The following is a 26551-nucleotide window of genomic DNA, read 5'->3' on the forward strand; positions in this document are numbered from 1 at the left end:
AAGTGTAGTTTGATACAAATTAATGTATATTGTTTAATTAAATTCAAATCTAAAAAGAGGGGGGACAGGACTCCTAATATTAGCTCAAATATATACTGCCACAAAAACGGAAAAATACCGTCTGTTATTCCATATGTTTACATTTTTATTGGTCTTGAAGGAGTGTCCCATTTTTGATTCCCCAGGAACTGGGGTGGAAAGAGTAAATGTACTAAATGGGATTCAGCCAAATTGCCTTCTGAATTGTGTTTTGAATGTCTTGTCACATGACCAGTAACTTCTGACTGGTTTTTAGGGCAATCCGCACAATGGGTTTTAGTGACGATCTCTTACTAATTGCTTTTGTCTGCACACGTGATTTCAAAGGAATGAAGACATTAGAGACTATCTCAAGGTTAAGTCATTTTCTGTCATTAAGAATAAACTTCTTCGGTGGTCTGTTGTTAGGAATATGAGGCTGAAAAGATTAAAGGGTCCATTATGGTCATTTGAAGACTGAGCTCTGCTGACGTAAAGTGGAAAAGACTGAGTTGAGAAGGGTCGTGAAATGGTTGGAGGACACGACAGCTGTGCGGTGAAGATGAGTCACAAGTGAGCTGGAGGACAAAAAACACCCGCTCAGCCTGGCACACCGGCCGTATGTTTGCCTTTAGTCAGTGTGCCCTCTGTCATGCGCTCGTGTGTCAGGGCTCTGTCTGAACTTCTGCCGTTCTTGGGTTAACGCGGGACATCCGGTTTCTGACCCTATCTGGAGAGGTCACACACGGGAGCTGATGTTTGGTCATCTGACACCGTCACAAGTTGGAGCAGTGAACTTTGAGTCGCCTCTCTCACGGATCAGATGCTGCTAAAGAGCAATGACCTTTGGTTAAAATAGTTAAGATATCATATTACATGAGGCCTTTTATTCAAATGAAGAAGTTTTAAACATATGAATATAAATATATAAACATTAATGAGTGTGTAATAAAGTTTGCTTTGGGTATCTGACCGGCTTGGCATAGATTATTTTTTATTTTTTCAGAATATCAGGCTGTTTTTTTTTGGTTTTTTTTTAGCTCTTAAAAAAAGATTCTCCAGCACCCGAAGAGAGGTCTCGAATTACATCAGCAGGAGGGATGCTTGGCTGCACTGTTGCCAGGCAATTGTTGATGCCTCAGAAAACGTAATAAGGCATGTTTCTGTTACTTGTTTTGAAAATATTGGGGTAGGCTGTTTAAGTGTGTGGAAAGCTTGAAGTGCAGATGAAGTGCTCATGCTGAGCAGGATCATTTATATAAGGCATGGTGGATACTGGTAAGGGACAAAACTCAATGATGAAGAAAAGCAAAGATAAAACATCCATGGATTTAAGAAAAAACTGAGGAAAATCTGAAGTTCTCTTATTTTCATTCCTAATTTCGGGGCAGCTCTGATGATTCTTTGAGGTTTATGAGAGGACCTAGAGACACAAAGGCTTGACTGATGAATCGCTTGACAGAATCAATCAGAAAAAAAAAAACATGAATCAGCATTCATTTGTCTGATCTGATCTAATATACATTTGGAAAATTGTAGTCAGTGTTTCTGTGATTACTGCTCAAAGCATTTATTTGCATGAAGATGGTGTCAGACAGGAAACATAGCAATTAACAAGTTAGCATGCCATAGCTTACTTAGCTAAACATATTTTCATTCTAACCATTCCTAAATATTGCTTTCTGCCTTATTGTTTACATTAAGTAAATGAGTCACCGATTTTGCAAGACTTATATGCAGGATAAAGGTGTTACAGCAAACTTGCTTTGCACCTCAAGATGAATTTTGGTGTTTTCTGTAAAAAGGAAAAGAATATGTTCAGGAGGGGTACTAATGGTCACTATCTTAGCTGGAGTTCATTCCTCCTTTGTTAATATCAGCTTCCACAGAGAGAGTAAAATTCAGACTAAAACTGTACTTGGTTTTTTTACAATCTTGAGTCAAAATTTGGTTTTCAAAGGAATGGTTATCTCCGCTTTATGTGTGTTTGAGTTGATGACATCATGCGAGGTATAAGAATCAAGTTCATCATGTAAAATTAGCAAACATTGTAGTGAGCGAGTAGCAATAAAAAATGAAATCCAGCCATTCCAGTCAGCCTCGGTCTATATGTGTGTGAGAACAGGTTGGAAGACTTTTCATAGCTTTGATGCCCAATTGAATTATTTTTCAATTCTTCATCAGAAAAGACTCAACAGAATGCCTTACGAACACCTTTAACACAACATGTGATGATAAGCAAAAGGTTCAGATGAATGTAAAGTACACTCACACATGATGCAAACACAGTCTCTTTCATTGTGCAAGTACAATACTCTCATTGAGCAATCATCATAGCTCATGTTGGACAGGTTTTAGGTTCCCATGAGTTAAGTGAACTTATCCTCCTCCTCCCTAACTTCTCATGATTAGTCACCTTTTTTTTTCCTCATCTACTCTCTGAAGATCTCCCAGGATCCCCTGCTATAAGCAATTGTGTCAGAAGTCATCAACCAACTCTTCTTCTGGCACACAGCCAGTATCACTCTAGGTTTCACTCTACTTTGAGACTGGCAAGGAGGCCTGGGAATCAGCAGGTGCACCAACAGGTCTGCCCGGCTCACGACAAATCTGATTGGCTGGTGGCTCGTCGGCCTTCTTAACTGGCAGTTAAACAGTTATGCTCTGAGGAGGATTTGGCACCGCTCACACTGTTGCTTCTAAATACATGTAGGCTTTTGTTTTGGTTGGATTTCTTTTCTCATGGACTTTGGGCTTATGGTGGGGTGTGAGTGTGAGAAAGAGAGTGAAATTTGTGGAATGGTTAAAAAAACCCCAAAACAACCGTATTGGATGGTTCAGGATTTTTGAAGTGAGGCTCTGGTAAATCTGCAGCAGATTGCTTGTGGTGTCTCATTTTACTATGAACAAGGATGAAGCTATTTGTTAGTTCAAGAGAGGACAAAACTAAGTACCAGTTAGTTTAGTCACTTAACACCTCAATAGTGCCCTCACATAACCAAACATAATGCACCTAATAAATTTTTGAAGTTGAGATAATTTAGATGCCCTGATACTTAAAAACCAGTGAGCTACACTTTTAATTTATTGTTAATATGGAAGCTTCAAATCAGAAAACAACTTCAGATTGTTTAGTCAGCCATGGGTTACAGTCAAATCAAATGTTGCAAAAATTGTGGTGAGTGCAGCTTCTCATTTACTGAATGTATAAACAAGAGAAAGAAAACTACTTTGGCAACCTGTAACTTTTTTTTATTAATTTGAGTGATATTTTTTTTTCCTTATGGGTAGTTACTCTGATCTGGTATGCTTTACATGTTTCATTCTGAGCATGTTTCTCATAGGAAAATTATTAGTACACACCACTTCCAACCTCCATTTGTTATGCGATTAATAATGATGGACTTTTGTTTATATAAACCGCTGATTACTTTGTAAATAATCTGGATTATACGAAATGTAGACACCAAGAACAGTGTCTCATATAATACACTGAAATCTAATATCTTAAAATCCACTCCCTTCTGAGAATGTAAAACTTCCTCAAATAATTTCTCTCTTCCTGTTTTAAGTTAAAATGAAATCCAACAAGATCTACTGTTTAACATCAGCCTGGCTCTGAGCACACCGTGATTTCTGTCAAAACATATAATGACAGTTTCGGTGCTGAGCGAAGTGGGTGAGAAATTACCCAGTTTCCAACTGGTTGTGCCTGGAGGCAGCAACGATTACGCCTGTCCCACAGTCAACAACACAAGTTCACTTCGATGGATCTCATTTGCTGGCCCAATCATGCAGTTGTGTAATACACAGACAGGCTGATGTTTACACTGTCCCCAACGCTGTCTAACAGCTGAAAGAGGCACGGTCAAAAGCCCTGTTTTCTCATCAAGAGGCGAAAATGAAATTGAAACAAATATTGATCCAAAGAAGATGTTATTTTTTTTTCTTATTGTGTGTGGTTAGCTTTTAACTATTGTCTTGTTTTGGCATTACTGAGAGGGAGATGATGACTTTTAGAGTGACCGTCAATGACTGCACATGATCAAAGGAGTGAACAGCAGCAGCTTTAGAGATAAGACGGACGATTAGATGATCAATACTTCAAACAAGCATCATCTCCCAGGCCCCTTTATAGCTCTGACGATATCAGGACGCCCAACATGTTGTTAACAGCCCACAACTCAGAAAACTGAAGAAGGTGTGAAAATCTGGTGATGAAATCATCTGTCCAGATGCAAAAAAGAGATGATGAGCATGCAGTCTGGAGCTAGTTTATATGTTTTTATTATTATTATTATTATTAATAATAATTTTTTTTTAGCCTTAGTTTATATTCAAAGCAAACAACAACTTTGTTAATGACAGTCTGAATGAAATATGATCTCACTCTGGTGCATTAATTTGTTATACTTTGTTATACCAATACTTTGTTATATAATATCCACCCTATAATAAAGCTCAATGAGCTATTTACCATGTTTCCATGCAGTTGTGTGTCTGCAGATGATTTCACGTGGATCCCTAAGGCCACTGGCAACAGAAAACAAACAGTGAAAGGAAAATCTGAGCGGTTTTGTGGAGTAAGTAACCCAGAAAATGATGTATGGTGCATGCACGCAGTTAGCATTGTAACATGAATGTTGTTGGTTTAAAGAAAAATCGATGCCACAAACTATCGCATGCAAACGCGATAAGCATGGAAATACTTTGTAATTAAGCATAAGTTGTGCATAAAGTTATTTCAGATGGTGGACAAATTTCCTCTGGAATGAGATCAGCTCAAGTTGGTCTGTCATTTTTATTCCAGAGTAAGACATTCATCTTGCATTGTCCTAGCTGCCAGTGTTCCTGTTGTCTGCTGTTCGCTCTCTTCCGAGTTCCAAAAGCCAAATTCAACAAATCAGTTCCACTGACTCAAAATCCCAATTTAGAGTTTTCTTGAATTCCAAAATATCTGCCTTATAAACACACAAGCTTTGGTGTATTTATTAGGATTTAGAGATGATACACCTCTTCCCACATCCCCGTTGAAGAAAAAGCATCCTCACAGCATAATGTGACCACTATGTCCCACATGGACATCGTGTGTTTTACGGTGATGTGCAGTGCCAGTTTGCGACACACCTACCGATCTGCATGTAGGCTACAAAGTTCAGTTTTGGTTTCATCAGGTCTGTACATATTTGCTCTAATCCCTGTATAACTTGTGACAAACTGTAAAGAGGGATTTTTATGACTTCTCCTTCTGCTTTGTTGACAAATGCTCTGTTTAGATGGACAGCCATGACTCTGTAGATCTGAAGTTTTCAGACGATGACCTTAATGATGCACTGAGATATTCAAAACTACAGATATTGTTTTATAGCTTAACCCTGCTTTAAGCTTCTCACTTCATCTTTGTCATGCCAGTTGCTTGGCATATATAGTTGCTTGGTTTCCATCTATTGCCTTCACAGAAGAGCTGGACCTATACAGTTTCAATTGCATACATACAGACTCAATTTAATAATTAGATGAATTTTCAAGTGCCGTTCCCGCACTTAATAGTTTTAGAGATATCCGAGTAAAGAGAGCTTAATGCAAATACACGCCACACTTTCAAGATTGTCATTAATGAAAATCTTGGAAAACCTTGAATCATTTTCCTTTTGGTCATACACAACTTTCAGTTGGTTTGTCACATAAATAAAATACATTTAGTTTTCAGCTGTGACAAAATATGGAAACATTTGAGGCATGTTTTTGCAATATGTGAAAAATGTATAATGAAAGTATTTGATTATCAAAAGAATACAAATGTGAATCATTTATGTGCGTAGTAACATAACAATCTGATTTCCTTACAACTAAAAGTAGAAATGTTAGATGCTGAGTTTCAGAAATGTTTATTATCCTCAATACAGCAGCATTATGTGCCATTTAAATATGTTTTTGCAGATCCCATTCTTGCTGAGCCATAATATATAATATATAAAGGCATTGTATCATGATTGCGTATATTTTTCATCCTGTGTATGCAGTTTTAATGCAGTTTTTTATTGATGCAATTTTCCACATGTCATTAAGATATGCTATACTGTTATGAGCATACTTTTTAGTTGTGATCATTATAATTTTTGATTATGTTTGTTTACTAAAGTCACTATCCCAAAGTTTAAGAAGCCTTGCATGACCTTTCTGTTTTACATGTGTAGACAAAATCACCCACAAACATCAAACATAAAGAAAAAAAATAATTCAGACTGAAGGAGCAAATCTCGATCTGCAGCTGCAGAAGTCAATTCAGTTAACTCTGACAGTTACAAATGTCATTTTGGATCCTGAAAGTGTTTCAGTCGCAATATAATCTCTAGCAGACAGTTGTGCTTTGTGATCTTTATCAAGTAAAAACACAATGGGAACCAACACTGCAGAACAAGAAAATGATTGGTTGTTTCAATCATTTAAAAAAAAGAAAGAAAAAAAGGTAACAGTTAAATCATGTCTGGGAGGGAAAACTAAGCGCCATTTGCATCCAGGAAGTGAAGGATCCGATTGGATGAGACCCTGTGCTTTGGGTGTGCCTTCGTCTGGGAATCAAGGGGGTGAGGTGTTCTCACAGAGGTGTCAAGGGGGGATGTTGTTGTGACATTCACACAGCACACATGGTGGCAGTAAAAAAGTGAGCGAATGATGCAAGTCAACACCTCCAGTCGGTTTTCCTCTTTTTCTGCATGCCTGTGCGAGCGCACGTGTAAAGACAGGCACCAATATGAATATTAGATGACTGTGCATTGAGGATCATGTCAATGTATACATTTTCATCCGACTGGGAAGACAGGTGAAGATTTCCCCCGATGTGGCTATGATTGAGGAAGTAATGCATAATGCCTTACAATAGACTATGCATTTTACAGTGAGGTTTCCCAGCACGCAGTGAACTGCGTCTGGACTTGTTCAGCAGAAAGTGACTGTTTGCTGTCCGAAACTCACAGAACAGTTAATCGGCTTACTCAGCCTGTTTGTGTCACCAGTGTTAAAAAAGGGTGTCTACAACACAACACAAGTTTATCCAGATGAAAGGAGCGACTTTGATAAGACTTGTCACTGTGGGGAAACTGTCTAAGGAGAGATTTATATCTCTCAGATCTCTCCATTAAAAATACTGTAGGTGAATAGAGATGCTAAGACACTTTGCTTTGCGTCTGTTGATTGACATGGCATTTTTTTTGGCATATTTTCAAATTTTTGGATTAACTCAAGGATAAATGTTTACACTTTTTAAAAAGTGGTCAGAACAATCTGTGCAAGCAAAACAACTGGAAGTGTAAATTCAAGAAGCAATCAATAACTAAAATAATAATAAAAGAAGAGTAATGTAGGTATTTAAACAACTAAAAACCTTGTTGCTATTTGAGTAAAGTAATCGGATAGTTAAATATTTTTCAGGGAATGTCAAATGTCTTTCGAAGAAACTGCAAAGTTTTAATTACGAACACCTCAACAGTTTATATAAACCTCTTGAGTCATCCCTCACTTCTTTGTACTTTACTGCTATCTTGTATTTCTTAACATGCTCTTCAGTAATAGAAGAAAGAGAAAAAGAAACGTTTCAAAGGGCATTACTTCAGTTTTTATAGATACTCTGTTACTCTGTCGTACTTATACTTGTTGCTGGTTGTAGGATGTCCAAATGTTTCTGCAGGATTTATTTATTTTTTTGCTGATTGAAGCAGAGATCCAGGTGTTTTAATAATTATAGCTAACATTCTTCAAGTTTACCTTCTAGTTGGTATCAAAACATCCTCCGAGCTCCACTGGTGGTACTTCGATCCACAATTTGAGAATGACGGTTCCAGTAAATATGTCTGGACGTCTACAGTAGAGCTCCGGGAATAGAAGTTAGTGAAACATAATGTAAAATATAACCAGCTTTTTTAGGGTGTATCCAGGATTTAGAGACAATGTTGTTTACATGCTGAGAAAACACGTCTCTTCTTGTGACATTCGGGGGTTTTTCCCTGCGGACGAGAATAATGGGACGGCCCGGAGGAGGGTCGTGTTTAGTGATTTTCCACAGACTGGTGTCTTCAATGCTGGATTAGTTACATAAGATAGAAGGTCTGAATGCAAAAATCTTTGTTATGTTAACAACAAAGAAGATTTTGAATAATTTCTCTTTTACAGTAAATACAAGGCTGTGTCCAATTTACTTAGAAATAATCATACTTCAATGGCTGCATTTCCCCCCCAAAATTATAGAAATGAATGAAAGACCCAGTCACTTCCTTAATGCTCACAGGTATCTGCTCCCCCTCCCTCTACCTCCTTGGCGTCTCCTCAGCTGATGTCATGCTCTCTTAGCTCGTGGTTGGGATAGGGGTAGTTGTGAAGTGGTGACATAGCATCGCTGTGATGCTAATCTCCACAGCAGCTGATAACAGAGCACGCATATTCTCCCTGACACATTTGTGCTAGCTGTTAATGCCAGACATGTGGAGAGGGGAGGCCTGTCATTACACAGGCAGAGCTGCTCCCTATAAGAGTCAGGATGATTCACTATTATGGCAGATGAAACTATTAAGATTCATCACCAAGATTTCACAACTTGTTTGTGGTCTTCTTCAAAATGTATTACTGAAAATTAAAAATAAGAAAAGATGGACAAGTTTAATTAACAAGTGGTCTCTAATGTATTTATTTATTGGTCAGGCTTTTATTCATATATATATATATATATATAAATCGACTGAACCACTTGGTCACAGACAGTATGGCACCTCTAAAAGTGAACGCGCTCACAGTCTGTCATCATTCGGCCGTCTGTGACTCATACTGCACTTATTGTGTTTTTAATAGAAACAATAAATGGAAAGGGAATTCAACTTATAACCAGCCGGACGAAACGTCCAGGCAGTTTTGAATGCGGTGGCTATAAGGCCTGCCTTTATACACAAAACCACATGCTAATAAGAGGTTCATGACAATGGCTCCGGTCTCCCTTTTTTTTCTGTGCAGGCAAACAGAAAGAAACGGATGTGCGATTGCAGATAGAGCTTTCTGCTTGTCAGGCGCCCCGACCGACCTGTGGAGCAGGCTTCTCGCTCTTATCTGCTGCCAGCCCGTCTGACAAGAAATTTGTCTCACTTACCTCACATCTGCCAGGTGACGCTTGCAAAGGTGTGGCCACAAAAGAACCATTTGTTTTCATTGTGGTTAAAAAAGAAAAGAAAAGTGGATTTGCATCTAAACTGGCTGGGAAGTCGGAGAGAGAGGAGTTTGGGATTAGGGATTTGTGGAACAATGGGGTGAACATGCTTGCAGAGTTAAGCAGAAAGTTTTACTGAACAGTAGAAGAAGAAGCAAAAGAGAAAATGGCAGAGGTAATTAAGGGTCATAAATTCAGTTTTACTCAAGACGTGGCTTGGGACTTTCCTGTAGACAGAAGAATCTGGTCCGAAATGTTAAGCAGTGTCGTGATCTCACACAAAAACAATGAGCGAAGTTCAGTCTGCAGTCAGTGTTTGAGAAATGGTTTTAATAAAATCAGCTGTGGGGTGCTGTGTGCCAGCGCATGGGTTAAAATTCCAAAGATTTCAAAGACAAAGTAAAGGCTTTTTTAAAAATGGAAAATCTCTCGCACACCATAATGCATCTGCCTTTTTTAAACCATGCTATTCATTAATCTTGAGAAAACACAGAAAGCACATTAAAAGGAAGAAGAACCTGTTGTCTAGTTCAGTGGCTGAGGATAGACAAAAAAAGAGAAAACAATCAACCTCCAAAAATTGAGCATTTTTATGTTTTAGCTCTACAAGGATTTACAGATTTCTTTATTTAAAAAAAGAAGAAAAAAGGTATAACAACCATAATATTCCATATTTGGCTTAATACTTAGCACTGAAAATAAAAAACATGGAGCCATAAAATTAGGTTTATGAAGAATGTTTTCAATTTGAGAATTTCGATCAGCATGGCTAACTGTTTGGACTCAAATGCTTTAAAATAAAAGTATATGAATATTTATTTTCAACTGATACTTTCTGTTAAGCGGAGAATCCAATGAGTAATTATTGAAATGTGTGTCCAGGTGGCAAGTTTGAAATAAAACCAGTAAATTTAGACACCATTGTCTCTTCCAACAGGATTAATTCTCAAAAATATGGGACCTAATCAACACAGAAATGGTTCACGAGACACAAAGTCAACTTTTTTGCAACGCCATTTCACCATGATGGAAAAATAATCTGTCGGTTAAGCTGAGGAGAAAACAAGAGGTGATTCTGCATGAGAGGTTGCACAATGAGGAATAGTCAAAGCCTTTTAAAAGCTCAGGCCAAACCGAGGAACTGCAATGTGATAATATATATTTTTTTAATTTTCTACTGCGCATGTTGTCATTGTTTAGGTATTTGTTATTCTTTCCAGCAGCCAAATGTCTTCCATGACCTATCTCTAAATGAGCTAGAAAGCTTAGTAGCTATTTATGGAGCCCCGCATCAGTCTGAAACCTCCTGTTTTAGCCTTTGCTTCGTCCCATATTAGAAATATTTTATTTATATTATATTTTATTTCTAGGACAATATTATATTTATTTTATTTACTGGTTTTATTGATCAGGCCACTAGGAGTCAAAATGGGTGGTATGCACTATACTAGAAGTCTTCATTTATGACAGCAAATGTTCTTTAATATTTTGCCAGTGATCAAAACTTTTAATATTATATCATGTTATCTGACCACCATCCACATTTTTATTTATTTATTTTTAACTTTCCTGGTGGAACAATTATTTATTTATTTTACGTTGAGCTAATCAGATTTATTTGGGGCAGCAGAACAGTGGGACAATATACAGGTAAGTGGCCCTTGTGTAGATGTAAGCAAGGGAAACATAAATGTTCATCCTATCTCACTGCAGCATCTAACAGAAACATGTTTTTAAAGATGACATTGCCTGAAAGGCAGGGAGGGACTTTAGGGACTCTTTTTCAAGATTCAAATCTAAACTGACATCATGCGTCTCTTACCTGTCTGAACCAGATTAACTGAGACTTCTTTAAAAACAGTAACACAAAGCGCTTCTCCCTTCTGCTCCCGAACTCAACATATTAAAGATGCAAAGAGATGACGGCGTATACCGGCTGCCAAAAATTGACACACCATGTTTTCCATTGTATTTAGCTCAAAACTACAGCATGAAGCTGTTCAAAAATGAAAACACTAACACGCTAACATTAGGGGACATTTGAGACCAAACAAAAAGAAAATGGCCATGGAAGAGTACATTTCTGGAAAAAAATAACTCATGTTCACAGATTAATTTTATATATTTAGAAGGAAAAAATTTTTTTTATTTACTCAAGAAAAACGTTATTTTTTATTAATTAAAGACATCAATTTCTGACATTAAAACTAAGAATTTTTCAGAAATGTAAAAGTCGGACAATTGAAAGAAAACACTTCACTGTCTTCAAAAACAGAAGTTTATATTTGCAAATGTTACTATGCCTTTAAACAACTTGAGAAAAATCAGTCATGACTTTGTAAGCTTCTAATAGGTTCACAACTTTTGAACTAAATGGGGGCACACCCGTGGTTGCATTTTAGGCTAACGCCGTAAACATCCCGCTTTCTTTTGTGACAATGTGGAAGACTCTAGAGAACTCTGGCAAATGAAATCACACGTCTGGTTCATCCTTGGACACAATGCCTGAAGGTGCCACCTTCATTTGTTTCACCAACTGTGTGAAAGTATGGCTGGCCACTACATGGAAGGATTCTGTGTACCAGTGATTGCAGTGTTTTGTTGAGACGTGCATATCATCCTCAAGTCTGATTCTCGTAAAGACACTGGCTGACGTCAGTATCATTATTGAAAGTGAAACTCTGTAGCAACATAAATTGAAAGATTGTTCAAAGAAGAAGAAGCCAGTACTGTACTTCAAAAGCCACATAAAGGACAAGATTATAGTTTTTACAGGGATAAGACATTAATATTTGATTGTATGTCTTGTGGTCTGAATCTTGATTGCATTTTGAGGAAAAGTATAAAAGCTGGAGCACCTTCTAAGCTTCAGCCAGGATAACCAATACCAGCAAGTTGCTTAAAGTGGATTAAGGACAACAAAATTACTATTTAGTAGTGGCTGTCTCAATGACCTCATTTCAGTTGCTGAAAAGTTGTGTGTAAGCAGGGCAGCAAACAAATATGATCCAGTTATATCAGTTCTGGTAGAATACATTTGTCAAAATTAGAGCAAACTGTGAGAAACTTTTAGAATACAATAAATAATAATAATAAAAAAAAAATGTTTGACAGAATTTATACTATTTAAAAATGGAAATGTATAAAAATACAGAGGAATTATGTAATAAAAGTAGACTAAGTTTAGAAAAGATTTTTGAAATGTCCTTATATAATTCTGGTATTTAGGAAAAATTATTAATTTTGGTAATCTGGTAAAATATTCAAGTCTAATTTAATGTTAGAAAGTAAACAAAAAACAGTGGGCTTTTTAGACAGTGTTTGTAAATATGGTTTCAGCTGTAAATGGTCCTTATGTAGCTGGAACTAGCATGTTACCAAGACAAGATTTAAAAAAATCTGACACTGCTAAAATTTATTGCTTTCATCTTATTAGTTTTCTATTCAAAAGTTTTATGTGAAAAATTTTATTTACTGAAATTAAGGTAACTTTTCTTAATATTTATTAAGTTCAAAACAAGCTATTTTCCTCTGATGTTCTAGCAGGCAGAGTTTGCCATGCTTACTGCCTGCAGCTAAATAGCTACTACCGCAGACGTACACATCGAGACGCTTTTTAAAAATATTAAAACTGTGTTGTTAAGAACGTGAAAAAAAATGTAATGATGTAAGATACAGCGTGACATATTCTAGAAGTTTCCAGCACTGGAAGAACTGCCCAACAGACGTGCCGCAGACACTGAGGTTATAAACAAACCTTCCAGTTCTCTACATAACAAGATCACAGACAGATATTCTGAATATTTTTTCCTTACAAGGCGTCTTCCATATCATTTGTTTTCTGTGACCTATCCTAGTGGCGTTGTTCTGAAGACAGACGTCTAAAAGCATAATTCAATCTGTTAGTGGAAGGGGACAGAAGGGATTCAAAAGGATGAGCCGTGCCCATCGCATTTATGCAAACTCTCTACCTCTGACTGTGTTGTATTGTTTTAATGTCAGTGAAGCAGAGTGTGTGCGCTGCAGGTGGTAAAAGGATCACTCCTCTTCTCAGTGGGTCGCTGGTACCTCCACCTAAAATAAGCCATGACATCTTCACACCCAAAACACTGTAAACTGTTTGTACTTTACGTGCACTCTTAAGATACTGAAGAACAGTGAACATCTTATTATAACACACAACTTTAAAACAAAAAAAGATGGCAAATTCACGAGTCGGGATTGTAGCCCTACCGTAAGGTGATAGTAGATCACCGTTGAGTCTAAAGCAAGCCTTGCTGTGTCTTTGCTCTGCCTGATCTTTTCAGCTTGCTATGGGGGTAGCTGCTGCTTTACGAGGCCTATTCAGAGACCCCAAGGTGTCGCTCCTGCTAATTCCGGGGCCTCGCCCTTCTTGTTGATTCCTAACTGTCTCACACCTCCAGGAGGGACTATTATGTCAGAAGGTCCCACTTCCCATCAGAGGAAAGCCTCACTCCATGAATATCACGTTTTACTGAACATGGAGTTCACATACAGACACAATTAATTGTCGGAGATGGTTCTGAAGTTTTAATCCAAAACAGAGAAAAACATATCAACCCCTACCCTCCAACCCCCCCACCAAAAAAAAAACACACAAAAAACAACTCACTACTACATAAGACAACATGACTGAGTAAAAATGGAAACTGAGAAATCTTTCTTTGGCCTGGTTTGAAATGTAGGAAAACGTTAATTTAAGTTATTTTGAAAACTGGAAAACAAGTTAAAAAAACTGAACAAAAACATATATCTTAGATGACTGCTAAAACGGAGTCAGAAGCTGCTAAAGGTAATTCCTGTTAAATGGGAGTCTTTCTTTCCACTGTTGCACCATGCATGATCAGAATGAGGAATTGCAGCAAAGTTGTTGACTTATCTGACTCATTCAGGAGGAGAGATTGCTGCCATAAACTGGTTTCTTTTTTGGATAGAATACTTTTTACCAATTGGAACAATTATCTGAACTCAAGTATATATATATGCATATTTTTTTTACAAGGAGTAAACTGAAATATAATAGTTTTAATCTGCCTACATGATTGGATTAAATTGACTATATAGTTCTGTGCATTAATTTCATTGTTTTTCTGCAAAAAGTAGGTTAAGATTAAATTTTTAGAGAATGGAAGTCATTTAAATATCTGTCCTGGGGTATCCCACCCCCCCATTGGACACCATAACTAGCATAATGCATTATGAAACTACTGACTAAAAATATATATAATGCTTGTGCAGCAAGCATGGCTCTGAAACTATCACTGCACCCACTGCAGCTGTAATCTGAGGTAAGAATAACTCAACAAACAAGTCTCGTTAACGAACAGAAAGGCAGACTTGTGAAACGTGGCCAACTAAGAGAACTGCAAGATTAGATGTGCAATTCAACAAGGAAGTAAAATATTAAATATCTGAACCGGTAAGCCCAAAATTATTCATACGAAAGGAGCATGAATAATTTTGGGCTTACCACTGAAGCCCAAAATTAGGCTGAAGCTGAAGGAAGCTTGAGCTTCAGGTAATTTCACAAACACTTTTCGTCTGAACGCAAGTAATGCTAACATTTTAGAGAAGCCGAGTCAGCAGAAGGGTATACTTTATTTTAAACATGGCATTTTAAAATAAAAAATTGAAATAGCTTGTAAACCTCTCTTAAACTCTTCACATCTAAACTAAAATAAGTTGCATTTACATTCAAAGCAAGTATTGGAAGATATTTCGAAACCTATTTGGCAATTTTATAAAGCATTGGTGCCCCCTACTGTCGAATGAAACTATTGCTCTAGAAAAAGAAGCACGCAAGTGAACTGAAGTTTGTTTTAAAATTTATTAACTAACACAAATTGTGTACAATATATATATAGATATATCTATATATATATACATTACACTATATAAGTTAACATCTAGAAAAAAATGGAATGTTTTCATTTGAAAGCAAGTATTAAACTACCGTTATAACAAAGTAACACATTTAAACTACTGCTTATGAATAAAGTAAATCTGTCTGATTTCATGTATGTATTCATAAAGGAAATAAATCCCGCAAATATTTAAGATATTCTGGGTAAAGAAAGTATTCTCTGCGCTCATCCGTTAAAAAGACATTTTAAATAAACAAACAAGGCCCATGAACAATGTTGTGATGCTATGCAAATTATGGGTCATTGGCACTTGGACAGAATCTCTTGACAGCTCTCGTAAACCTTCGCTAAACAGTTGAGCCTCGGCTTGGAACTCTGAAAGATAAAGACGAGACAGTCATCATGACGTTGTTCCTGTTAGTCCTGCTAAATGTGATATCTGCCTTAACAGACTTCGAGTTCACCTGAAACAATGGGACAACACTTGAGACTACGTTGGGTTCTGAAGGCTCCTTTAACAGCACACACAGGTAGTAGATGATCTGATTCTGAAATAAAAGCGCAAATAACCATTTAAAAGAGTTCCTGTAGACATACAAAAGACGGGGCGTGCTGTGGTGGCACAGGGGGTTAGCACGCCCCACGTTTGGAGGCCTTAGTCCTCGACGCGGACGCCGCGGGTTCAACTCCCGGTCCCGACGACCTTTGCCGCATGTCTTCCCCCCTCTCCTCACCCTCCTTCCTGTCTGCCTACTGTCAAAAAAATACGAGCTACTAGCGTCGCAAAAACTCTTCGGAGAAAAAAAATGGGGAAAAAAAAAAGACATACAAAAGACTATTTTTCCTGTTTTGGAGCATGCACCCACTCACCAGGTAAACAGCTTCATTAATGACAATGTCTTTGATCCTGCTCATCTCGATGAAAGTGGTGACCTCGCGACCTGACGCGTAGCTGGAGGACACCTGGATGCCCAGGGAGCCAATGACAAGAAGAGACTCGTGGTCCACCTTCACGAAGTGGATGTGAAGCATCATGCCAGTGAGGGTGATGAGAATAGCACTGGAGAGAACTGCGGTGTTCTGCAGGAGAGACAGACAGTGAGGTTCATGAAGGCAGTAAAGTAACAACAATACAACTTATTATTAGTTATATGTATATGCAGGGTTTCCCCCTGTGCATTATAAGCCTGGCGGGCCACCAGGCTTTACTTGTCCCCCCACCAGGCTTAGCATTGCTTATTTACTTAGGATTTTTTTAAACGTTTGCATTTTTTAAGACTTTATAATTGGTGTCCATTAATCTTCATTTCTTCCAATAACACATAATATAAGTGATATTTTCAAATTTCCTGTCAACTTTAAACATTTTTTAACTCAAAAACACGGCCGCTGGATGAATGACTGCCGACTTAGCAAGTTTTCTGGGGGAAATCGTGTATATGTGGTCATATTTATGACATTTTAAACTGCATACCGATTAACTAAACATTTAGCACATCCTTGTGAAGTAAAGATCTCTCATTTGGTTTAAAATAAAAAGTCTTGTGATTGTGATCTGGTCAATATTAAGTGATAATTGAAACACACCGTCTTACCTCTGTGAAGAAGAACACAGCATAAGCTAAGAGCCACACAGAACAAGTGTACACCATCACTTTACCGATGGACATCTTGGGGGAGCTAACGGTGAACTCCCTGCAAAAGCTGGAGTGAGTCTGACAATCCAGGGATATCGCTTTGCCGCTTATATTAGAGAAGGCTTCGTCCTCCATTGCGGATGAAACTAATACAGAGTGATAGACGAAGAAAGGAACTACTTTCTTTGAGTGATTTATCAGCGCTAAAGTTAGCAGCAAGCTAACGTCTGGTATACGCTTGGAGCCAAGGTTAACAGCAGGCTACGCTAACAAAAGGTAGTAAAACTTAGCGATGAGGAAAACGCCCGTTGAAGGATAACGGTGGCTCCCATCGAAACATAAGAGGAAAATAAAAATAAAAATAAAACACCGCAATTTAATATATAAAATAACTAAGTCAGAGATTTGTGCGGAGATGTTGGTGCTCAAATCAATCTTAATTTTGGGCGCGATGTTTTGTACACCAGCGCGTCCAGAATTGCAGCTTTAACTAAAGCGGCCCTTTAATGTGCTTTATCAAGGAACCACAATTAACAACATTAATTAGCACAATATAAATTTACCTTCATCACGTGATATTGACCATGGGTTTAGTCATAGACACAGCGTTGGCATAAAAAGTAAACAGCATTGGCTTCGTTGCAAGTAAAAAGCATACGCTAGACGTCCGCCATAATGTGAGTGGCAAGTTCCCCTACATTTTCTGAAACAAACAAATTTGTACGTGGAACTTATTGTGATCAATTGTTTTTATGTACAGTATTAGACGCTACTTTCAACACCAGTAATCAGTGATTACTATAACAAGAGATTATAAATTTCTCGGTGTATCTGTTATATTTTAATTTATTTTACTTTGAACAATTAGGATACATTACTGAAATTGTTGGACCACTGTATATACTTTAAATTGTGTGTAATTTCGTGTATTTATCACTCTGCTGCTGTTCTACTGTGAATTTCTCTACTCACTGACAGCTATTTTATTTTCACGCCTCGCCGCTGCGTTATTCGGTGTACGCCCATGTTTAATACAAACGAACCGTACAGCAGCTGTGAGGCGCAAAGCATTTTGGGTAGTATAAAATGTTCAAGCTGCCGCGTCAGAAAGTTTTTAATTCGCTTTTTGCAACTGTTAGTAGAGTTTAAGCAGGGGCTAAATTGTTTTGATCTTACGATAAATTACAATTATGCAGATTGTTCCTTCGAAGTGAATTGGGTCATAACACACAAAATAAACAAACTATATTTCCCGTGATGCACTGCGTTACGTTGACTCTTGACCCTTGTGTAAAAACAAGCCGATCAGCTGCAACAACATCTAACCAGTGGCTGCTGATACGACATAGCTTAGCTTTGCCGACGGAGCAGCTATATGTGGCAGTAGGCAGGATGGTCCTGGACGGCAGACAGGTCCAGTTTTAGACCGAGTCTTCAACCTGAGAACCGTCCTACGAGTGGGTGAGAACTGCCGGATAAATTGACTTAAATTAGGTTTGTTTGTCTCCTCAGAAGTGAGTTGTCTCTTTGTGTAGTAGCTGCTGTTAGCTTACGGCTGTTTATTATTGAGGACCCTGACTTGAAACTTAGCACCATCTGGTGAGCTGCCGCGTTTCTTAATGTTACCTAACAGATTTTTATGTCATCATGAAAAATTATATTTAATAGGCTTGGAAAGTGTCTCCTACCACTGTTGTGCCTGAGACTGAGTTATGTTTATGAATAATAAGAAGAATAATTTAAAAAATGACCTTGTTATTTTTAAGACTTTTTGAGATATAAATATGAATTGGCACGTCATAGATGCGTCATAGATTCCTCTAAATACAATTATTAGCTTTCCATTCAGATCAACAAAGAACATCGGTAAACATCAGCTTAGCTCCACCCATCTTCCCATCAACTCTAACTAAATTCCTGTTCCCATTAGAAAATAGTCTTATGCTGCCATCACCATATTTCAGTGTTGTGTGCTTAGATGAATTTGCAGCATTTTTTTCTGCCACATATGGAGTTTGCCCCAAAAGCTTTATATTGGTGTCTCCCCTCCTCCACATGTTTGCTGTGTCTCCTACATGGCTTGTGATAAACTTGCAACAAAGACGTCTAATGATTTTTCTTCAAATACGGTTCTGTCATAAAGAGCAGATGTCTGGAATGCATAACCAATAATGTCCTGTCAGCAGATTCTCCCACCTGAACTGTGGATCTCTGCAGATCGTCATGATCCTGCTTGTTAGCAGGACTGTTACTGTTTGCTCCTCCAAAACATTTGTTTTTATATTGCATACTATATATTATATTGCGACACCTTCGACACCTTCGACTAAATTTGAAAGAAGTTGGTCACATTGCATTTGATGTGGTATCAGAATTAAGGGGATGAAAACAAATGGAATCCACACTTTTCAGATAGTCTAGTGGTTAAAAAAAAAAGGAAAACCATGTATAATTTCCTTTCACTTCAATAATGTATGAATAATCTTGCTGCTTCTCTTTAAAGGGCTGAGTTTTTTAAATATTAATGAGTACATTAGTTTTCCTGTTTATTAAGGGGAATCAACCTTTCAGGTTTACCATGAGTGGCCAAAGTCCGGCGGTGGATAAAGGAATGAACACAGTGCTGGTTTGCCAGGAGAGCTACGCCTGTGGAGGGTCAGACGAGGCTGCGTTCGAATGCGATGAATGCGGCAGCTTGCAGTGCACCCGCTGTGAACTGGAGCTCCACCGCCAGGAGCGCATGAGGAATCACGACCGGGTTCGGATCACGGCGGGTCACGTTCCCTTCTGCGACGCCTGTAAAGGTGACAACAGCTGCGCCGGCAGACTCAGAGCGGTGGTGCGCTGCCAGGGCTGTAAGATCAACTTGTGTTTGGACTGCCAGAAACGCACTCATGGCGGAGTCAACAAGCGGAAGCACCCTCTGACGCCTTATCCCCCCGCCAAGGCTCCTCACGAGAGCAGCGTGACCGATGGGGAGTCGGAGATGGAGATCCTCAAGTCGAAGCTGGAGAAAGTGTGCAGCTTCCTGCTGGTTGACGAGAGGGAGGAAATGCAGGTAACAGCCATAAAAATAGATTTTTTTTTTCCAACAGCAGCTCTTTATTTTTACATGATATAACGGCTTCAACTAATGATCATTTTAGTAATCGATTATTCTGATCGGATAGAAAAATTGGCACATTCTCGAGAAGTTTTCTTTAATCACTCAAGCCCTTTTTATACAATTGTATGATCTCCTGCTAAAAGATGCAAATAAACAATTAAATTCCCATTTTAAATGAGAAAATAAAAAACATTTTATTGCCTAAAATGCGATATCGAATTAGAACAGGGTAAAGCTAAAACTATGCCACTCAAGGAATGCAAAATGCATTATGAGGACTTAGGACTTAAATGCAAAAATATATATTGTTTGTACGGTTTTGGCTTAATGTTTACTTTCAGAAAGTTGCCTTTTTTGAGTCTTTATACTCCAGTTATTGATTAATCGATTACTAAATTTGTTGACAATTATTTTAATAATCAAGTCATCATGATTAATAGGGTCCTACATGATATAATAATTGATATGATCTAATGTGGATTCTCAGGTGAAGAACGAGGAGGACTTTGTCAGCAGACTTGGCTGCACCCCTGATGAACTCCTCAAGGTGGTCTCCATCTTTGGCAACACCGGGGAGGGCAAATCTTACACCCTGAACCACACCTTCTTTCTTGGAAGAGAAGTGTTTAAGACCTCCCCCACACAAGAGTCTTGCACCGTGGGTGTTTGGGCAGCTTTGGACCCTATCCATAGAGTTGTAGTCATTGACACAGAGGGTTTGCTTGGGGCCGGTATGGGACAAATTATTTAATTGCCTAGTTATTTGCTTTCCACCGCTGTCACCTGGCCTTTGTTAACCAATTTTTTTTTTCCACTCATCAGGAGCTAACCAAGGTCAGCGAACGCGTCTTCTTCTGAAGGTCCTGGCTGTTTCTGACGTGGTTATCTACCGAACACATGCGGACCGTCTCCACGACGATCTCTTTAAGTTCCTCGGAGACGCGTCAGACGCCTACCTGAAACACTTTACAAAAGAGCTGAAGGCAACAACGGCCCGCTGCGGTCTGGACGTTCCGCTGTCAACGCTGGGTCCAGCGGTGATTATTTTCCATGAGACCGTCCACACCAAGCTTCTAGGATCAGGTATCTAGCCTGCCAGATTAGATTAGAATCAGATTTATTACATTGCATCAGGTCAAGTGTAAAAAGTCTTAACTTTATATGTCTAAAATTAAGGCCTTGAAATATCTTAAATACTTTTTTAAAAAGTAAGTTGGCCTTAAATATGTTGTTCAGAGGTCTTAAATTTCAATCACGTATATTGTATCTATTTTTTTTAACGGGACTTTTCTGTCAGGAAAAATTTGAGTCACACACAAACATCTTCATTGTACTTGGAATTGAAAAAATGTACTGACCTCCCAGTCAGTAAAATCAGTTGCAATGCCTCCCCATGTCGGAGAAACTGGGAGCAATTCTGACTACCTCAAGTTACGACTTTCGTTTCAATATGGCTGCTCCTCGCATCAACAGCAGTGAGATGTGGTGGAAACATGTTCATATGAATGGAATTTAAGACATGTATCTTAAATTGTCTTAAATTCCATTCATAATGGCCTTAAAAAGTCTTACATTTGAGTTGTTAAAACCCGCAGTAACCCTGTATTAGTCCAAAAGGACAGGAACTCCTCAATGTGACCCATTCCTCTCTGTCCGTGTTCTCTACATTTAGACAAACTGTCTGAGTCGGCCGAGCGTCTGCTCCAGGAACGATTCCGGAAACTGGGGCTTTTCCCTGAGGCTTTCAGCTCCATCCAGTACCGCGGGACTCGCACCTACAACCCTCCCACAGACTTCAGCGGATTGCTGCGCAGCCTGGAGCAGCAGTTGAATAACAACAACACCCGATCGCCGCGTTCTGCAAGCGTCATCTTCAAGGCTCTGCAGGTGTCTTGTCTTAATCACGGCGCCTGCACATTTCCGCTGCTGTGCTTCCTGTAAAACTAACCTGCTTCTGTTGGTCAGGCCTTGAGTGAGCGTTTCTGTGGGGAGATCCCAGATGAACGAATGACCAGTAACTCCTTTTTCCCAGATGAGTATTTCACCTGCTCCAGCATCTGCCTCAGCTGTGGGTATGTATGTTTTTACAAGATCATTAATGACAAAAAACAAAAACAAAAAAACATAAAATTTACTGTTAATGACGCCTCCCCATGTCGGAGGTCACTGCCAAGCGAGTGACCAATTAGTCAGTAGTAAACTACCTTAAATATTTGTAAATAATTCAGTGTCCAAGCATTTCTGGACTTACAGGATATTGCAAAAAATTATATCATCCTGCTGAAAAGTGAATCTCTGACTCAAACAGAATCTGTTGTATTAAAGATTAACATGGTCTTTTTCTTGTTTGCAGGTCAGGCTGCAAGAGAAGCATGAATCACTTAAAAGAGGGACTCGACCATGAAGCCAAACATCGTTGCCGCTACTCTGCGCAGTACGACAACCGCATCTACACTTGCAAGGCAAGTGCAAGCAGAGCAGAACGCCTCTGAGATTATGATAAGATGTCTGTTTGTTAAGGTTCTCAGTTTCTGTGTGGACTCGCTCAGGCCTGCTACGAGGGCGGGAAGGAAGTGATTGTGGTTCCCAAGACGACGGCCTCATCCGACTCACCGTGGTTTGGCCTGGCCATCTACGCCTGGTCAGGGTGAGTCTACACAAGCCTTCAGAAGATGCTTGGAAATGGCTCAATTTCTTTTGTATATTATTTAGATACAAATGGAGCTTCCTTATCTATCTTTTCTGTGATGACACCAACACCTTTGTCCAGATATGTAATCGAGTGCCCGAACTGCGGAGTAATCTACAGAAGCAGACAGTACTGGTATGGAAACCAGGATCCGGTGGAAACAGTGGTGAGGACAGAGATCCAGCACATCTGGCCTGGGGTAAGCTCTAAGCTCAGCTAACCGTTAAATATCAGCAGGAAACGTGAATTAAATCAAACTTTGTTAAAAAATTTTCATTGATATCAAAAGCTAATGCCTCTTTGGAAGCGGTCATTTCTGTAATCATACATTTGTTTGTTTTCCCTTTGTTCAGTCTGATGGCTTTTTGAAAGACAACAACAATGCGGCCCAAAGGTTGTTGGATGGAGTCAAATACATTTCTCAGTCCGTCTCCGAACTCAGCGTCAAACCTGCCAAAGCGGTCACTTCCTGGTTGACCGACCAGATTGCTCCTGCCTACTGGAAACCTAATTCCCTTATCTTGGTGCGCAGCTATAAAATAAAGCATGCTGACCATATGGTACAGACTTGCTTATATACTGTATGTCAGACTTGTCTTTTTGATATTTCTTTTTTTTCTTTTTTTTTTTAACCGGTTCAAGAATTGTCACAAATGTGGGGAGGAGTTTCAGCCCAATGACACCAAGCACCACTGCCGCGCCTGCGGAGAGGGTTTCTGCGACGTCTGCTCTTCCAAAACCCGGCCGGTCCCGGAGAGGGGCTGGGGGCTCGCGCCGGTCCGGGTCTGCGATGCTTGTTTTCACAATCGAGGAATTCCAACGGGTAAAAAAACAATAAAACTTTCAATTTGGGCTTTTAATTATGTGCAACAAACAACTTTAATGATCATAAAAAATGAGAAATGGGTGTAGAAGTTTGAATTTATTGCATATTCTTTCTCATCCATACCAATTTAGAATGGATACGGTCACATATAGCTAATGGCTCTTGGCAGAATTGGTAGAGTTTATTGAAGCTGCTTTCCTGGCTTGACCTGTCCAGGGTCAAAGTCTGAGATGAATGTACCGTATGTCTTAAAAACAGACGTCATGGTCTGACTCATTGTTTTCTTTATCAGCTGGTTGTTTGGCACTACGGATTGACTGGATATTAGTCCCAAAAATCTAGGCTCCTGATACGAATTGAGCTATATATGTATACATTTGAGCCTGTAAATATAAAATTGGCCTTGTGTGGATAGTTGAAAATCCAGCATAAATTCCAACTTGTGCACTAAATAGTTTTTAAGGGTCAATATGGGAATCATGCCAACAATAATTGCATGTAAACTTGTGATCAGGACTGTCTATCTGTATCCAACGGCAAAGGAAACCATCGTGCAAACAGACACCCCAGTCCTTTTATGTTCACTGTTATATTGGGATCTTGTGTCTGATTGGATGGTTTCTGTTTCAGAGTTACTGGATGCTGCCTTGGAGGAAGAGGGAGGCACCCTGATAGCGAGAAAGGTTGGCGAGGCAGTTCAAAACACTTTGGGTGCCGTCGTTGGTGCCATTGACATACCTTTAGGTGAGCATTAAGTTGTTCAAAGATTTCAGACCAAAACGTGTATTTGATTAAAATATAGTAAATGTTTTAACTATATTTTTATTAGCATCTTATCAGGTATAAGGGTAGCCTTAAAAAGTATTAAATTAATGCATCTAAAATGAAGGCATTAAATGTGATATTCATAGGTCTTAAATTTTGTCTAGGTAGGGCTATTTAATTGCGTATATTCTATTCCTTTTTTCTCGTGGGACTTTTTTGTCCTGCAAAAGTTTGAGTCACACACAGACATCTTCATTGCATTTGATTGCTGTGTTCCAGTTGTACTCAGGGCTGGAAAATTTACTGACCTCTCAGTCAGTAAAATCAACTGAAGTCCATCCTAAATCAGACTGGCCACTGGGAAACTGGGGCCAACTCAGGCTACCCCAAGTCACGACTTTTAAAGTGAAGTTCAATATGGCCGCTCCTCGCATCAACAGTTAAGGGGAGGAGACATGTTTATGTCACAAGGCTCGTGTAAGAGTGTCTCTAAATTCAATGTTACATGTAGCCCCTGTAACTATAAACTGAATAAATTAAAAGTAGTGTTTGCTTATGGAAAGTAAAACATAAAATGATGCTTGTAAGAGCTGCTGCAAACAATGAGTATGGGTGCCGCCATGATGAAACTCCAACTTCTTATCTAGTATGATGTTACCTCGGGTCTGGCATCACACGTAGCTCCAGATTCCAACTTCCAGGGTAGATGGAGCGCAGCATATGACTCACTACTATCATGCCCCTGCTAGCTTGATAGCTTTTTTAGCTACATTATGGGTAAGTCCAAATTTACTGCCATTTGGCAGGGCGAAATTCATAAATTTTGTTTGAGCTGTAGGTCTTAAATGTCATTCATAAGTCTTAAAAAGTCTTAAATTTGGGTTAGGGTTAGAAATCCCGTTACCCACTAAGGATTTCTTTCTTCCAGGTCTAGTAAAGGACGCTGCTCGCCCTGCCTACTGGGTCCCAGACCAGGACATTCAGTCCTGCTGCGAGTGCCAAAGAGAGTTCACGCCACGACTGTCCATCCACCACTGCCGCGCCTGCGGCCAGGGAGTGTGTGACGACTGCTCTCAGGAGCGCCGCCCGGTGCCGTCCCGAGGCTGGGACCACCCGGTGCGCGTCTGCAACGGCTGTAGCCAGAAATCCGGGGAACTCTAGCAGGACGGGAAGAGCTGGAACGGTTAAAGATGTAAGCCTCCCAGGAACACTGGAGGACAAAACCTCAGTAATGGGATGTTGCACCATTCTCGAGGCTGCAGGACTATGGGACTGTTAATTATGTTTTATTGCTGGTCTCACATCACTTCTGTTTGATCGAAGTGACGTCAGTATGCCTAAAGTTTACACTGTGAATACCAGTTGAAAATAGACGCAACTTGAATTTTGAGAAGAGGCTAAGTGATGCCTGCTTGAGGCTGAATTCAGGTTACTTTCGTTGTCTATCTGTAGATCTCCCTTTACTGTAGATTTAGGCTCTGTAGCCCTTCGACAATCCTTTTCAGTATGACATTCTCATACGTTTAGCACCTTTTGTGTAGTTCGGAGCCAGTTGTATGGGTGATTTGGAGAGCAAAGTATGAACCATACTTAGTAATTGCCTGCAAGTTTGTTCCTCCAGGAGTATTGTGTGCTTCATGAAGAGAAATGATGAAAACTTTACTCTTTTATTCCTGATTGACTGACAGGTTGTTCTGTTGCATCAAGATGCATTTCAAACAGTACAATAACCTAATAGTTAATATGCAAGTAATTGTTACCTTTACCTAATAGATAACTATATGTATAAATAACAGTAATTACTACTTAATAACGGTAATTAAAGTCATTGCTGGTGTACACTCAAGTGACCCAAAACAATGCAACAGCCTTAATTGTGCTGTCCATTTCAATTGTTTAGGTTTTATAAGGACTATATAGTATATAAAACAATGAAAAGGTTTACTGTAACAAGGATATTTTTTAGATAAGATTCTGTTTTATGTTAAAGCAAAAATAAACCCAGAGGTTAAAACTCAATAGTGTTTTTACTGGGTCACCGGTTCACAGAAACAACAGTAGAAGTAAAGACCTGTTTGAGGCTGGCTCCTCAAACTGGGAGATATATTAGTAGCTTTTAGTGAGCAGTGTTTGCAGCTGGAATGATCCGGCGAATTTAACAACTTTGTGTTGGTCAGTTTTTTGTTTTTCTTCTGCAGAATACCTGGGAATTATAAGACTTGACAGTACGGAAACTGGCTTGGTCACAAAGCCTTCGGGTAAAAGAACAGACTTTTTGACCCCGAGTCGGATCTTATCACTGAATATAGATATCACATGGAACCGATCATCGACTTGTGTTCATGTATTTCTCATTCAGGATGTATTAAACTGAAGAAACACTTTTATGTGTCATTTCTGTTAACTGTTGGGTATGTGTGTTTATGTTACATGTG

General features: G+C 39.0%; 2 protein-coding genes across 6 annotated transcripts; one reads left to right on the plus strand and one right to left on the minus strand.

The window, feature by feature from the left end:
- Nucleotides 1-13746: 13746 nt before the first annotated feature.
- pigh (phosphatidylinositol glycan anchor biosynthesis, class H) lies at nucleotides 13747-17199 on the minus strand. The gene is made up of 4 exons (XM_032586223.1): nucleotides 16689-17199; nucleotides 15964-16173; nucleotides 15558-15641; nucleotides 13747-15468 (listed from the first exon to the last, which is right to left on the minus strand). The coding sequence occupies exons 1-4, from the start codon at nucleotides 16863-16865 to the stop codon at nucleotides 15394-15396; spliced, it is 546 nt and encodes a 181-aa protein (XP_032442114.1). The 5' UTR covers nucleotides 16866-17199; the 3' UTR covers nucleotides 13747-15393.
- An 805-nt stretch (nucleotides 17200-18004) lies between these two features.
- Nucleotides 18005-26520, plus strand: zfyve1 (zinc finger, FYVE domain containing 1). 5 transcript variants are annotated; one of them, XM_032584591.1, is made up of 13 exons: nucleotides 18005-18224; nucleotides 19285-19788; nucleotides 20324-20567; nucleotides 20659-20919; nucleotides 21509-21723; nucleotides 21802-21908; nucleotides 22190-22298; nucleotides 22386-22483; nucleotides 22607-22724; nucleotides 22879-23049; nucleotides 23168-23348; nucleotides 23982-24095; nucleotides 25045-26520. In XM_032584591.1, exons 2-13 carry the CDS (start codon nucleotides 19309-19311, stop codon nucleotides 25275-25277), a joined length of 2331 nt encoding a protein of 776 aa, XP_032440482.1. In that variant the 5' UTR covers nucleotides 18005-18224; nucleotides 19285-19308; the 3' UTR covers nucleotides 25278-26520. The 5 variants fall into 5 exon arrangements, with proteins under 5 accessions (XP_032440482.1, XP_032440481.1, XP_032440484.1 ...); XM_032584590.1 differs by having other exon boundaries at nucleotides 18005-18191; XM_032584593.1 differs by having other exon boundaries at nucleotides 18005-18191; nucleotides 19302-19788.
- Nucleotides 26521-26551: the final 31 nt, after the last annotated feature.

This window comes from Xiphophorus hellerii, chromosome 15, assembly GCF_003331165.1.
Source record: "Xiphophorus hellerii strain 12219 chromosome 15, Xiphophorus_hellerii-4.1, whole genome shotgun sequence".
Classification (NCBI taxonomy): Eukaryota; Metazoa; Chordata; class Actinopteri; order Cyprinodontiformes; family Poeciliidae; genus Xiphophorus; species Xiphophorus hellerii.

Coding starts and splice junctions, on each gene's coding strand:
- pigh (XM_032586223.1), bottom strand. CDS start 16,865: ATGGAGGACGAAGCCTTCTCTAATATAAGCGGCAAAGCGATATCCCTG. Junction 15,642..15,963: donor TTAATGAAGCTGTTTACCTG/GTGAGTGGGTGC, acceptor CTTTTATTTCAG/AATCAGATCATCTACTACCT. Junction 15,469..15,557: donor GTGTTGTCCCATTGTTTCAG/GTGAACTCGAAG, acceptor TTTATCTTTCAG/AGTTCCAAGCCGAGGCTCAA.
- zfyve1 (XM_032584591.1), top strand. CDS start 19,309: ATGAGTGGCCAAAGTCCGGCGGTGGATAAAGGAATGAACACAGTGCTG. Junction 21,909..22,189: donor AGCATCTGCCTCAGCTGTGG/GTATGTATGTTT, acceptor TCTTGTTTGCAG/GTCAGGCTGCAAGAGAAGCA. Junction 22,299..22,385: donor ACCGCATCTACACTTGCAAG/GCAAGTGCAAGC, acceptor GGACTCGCTCAG/GCCTGCTACGAGGGCGGGAA.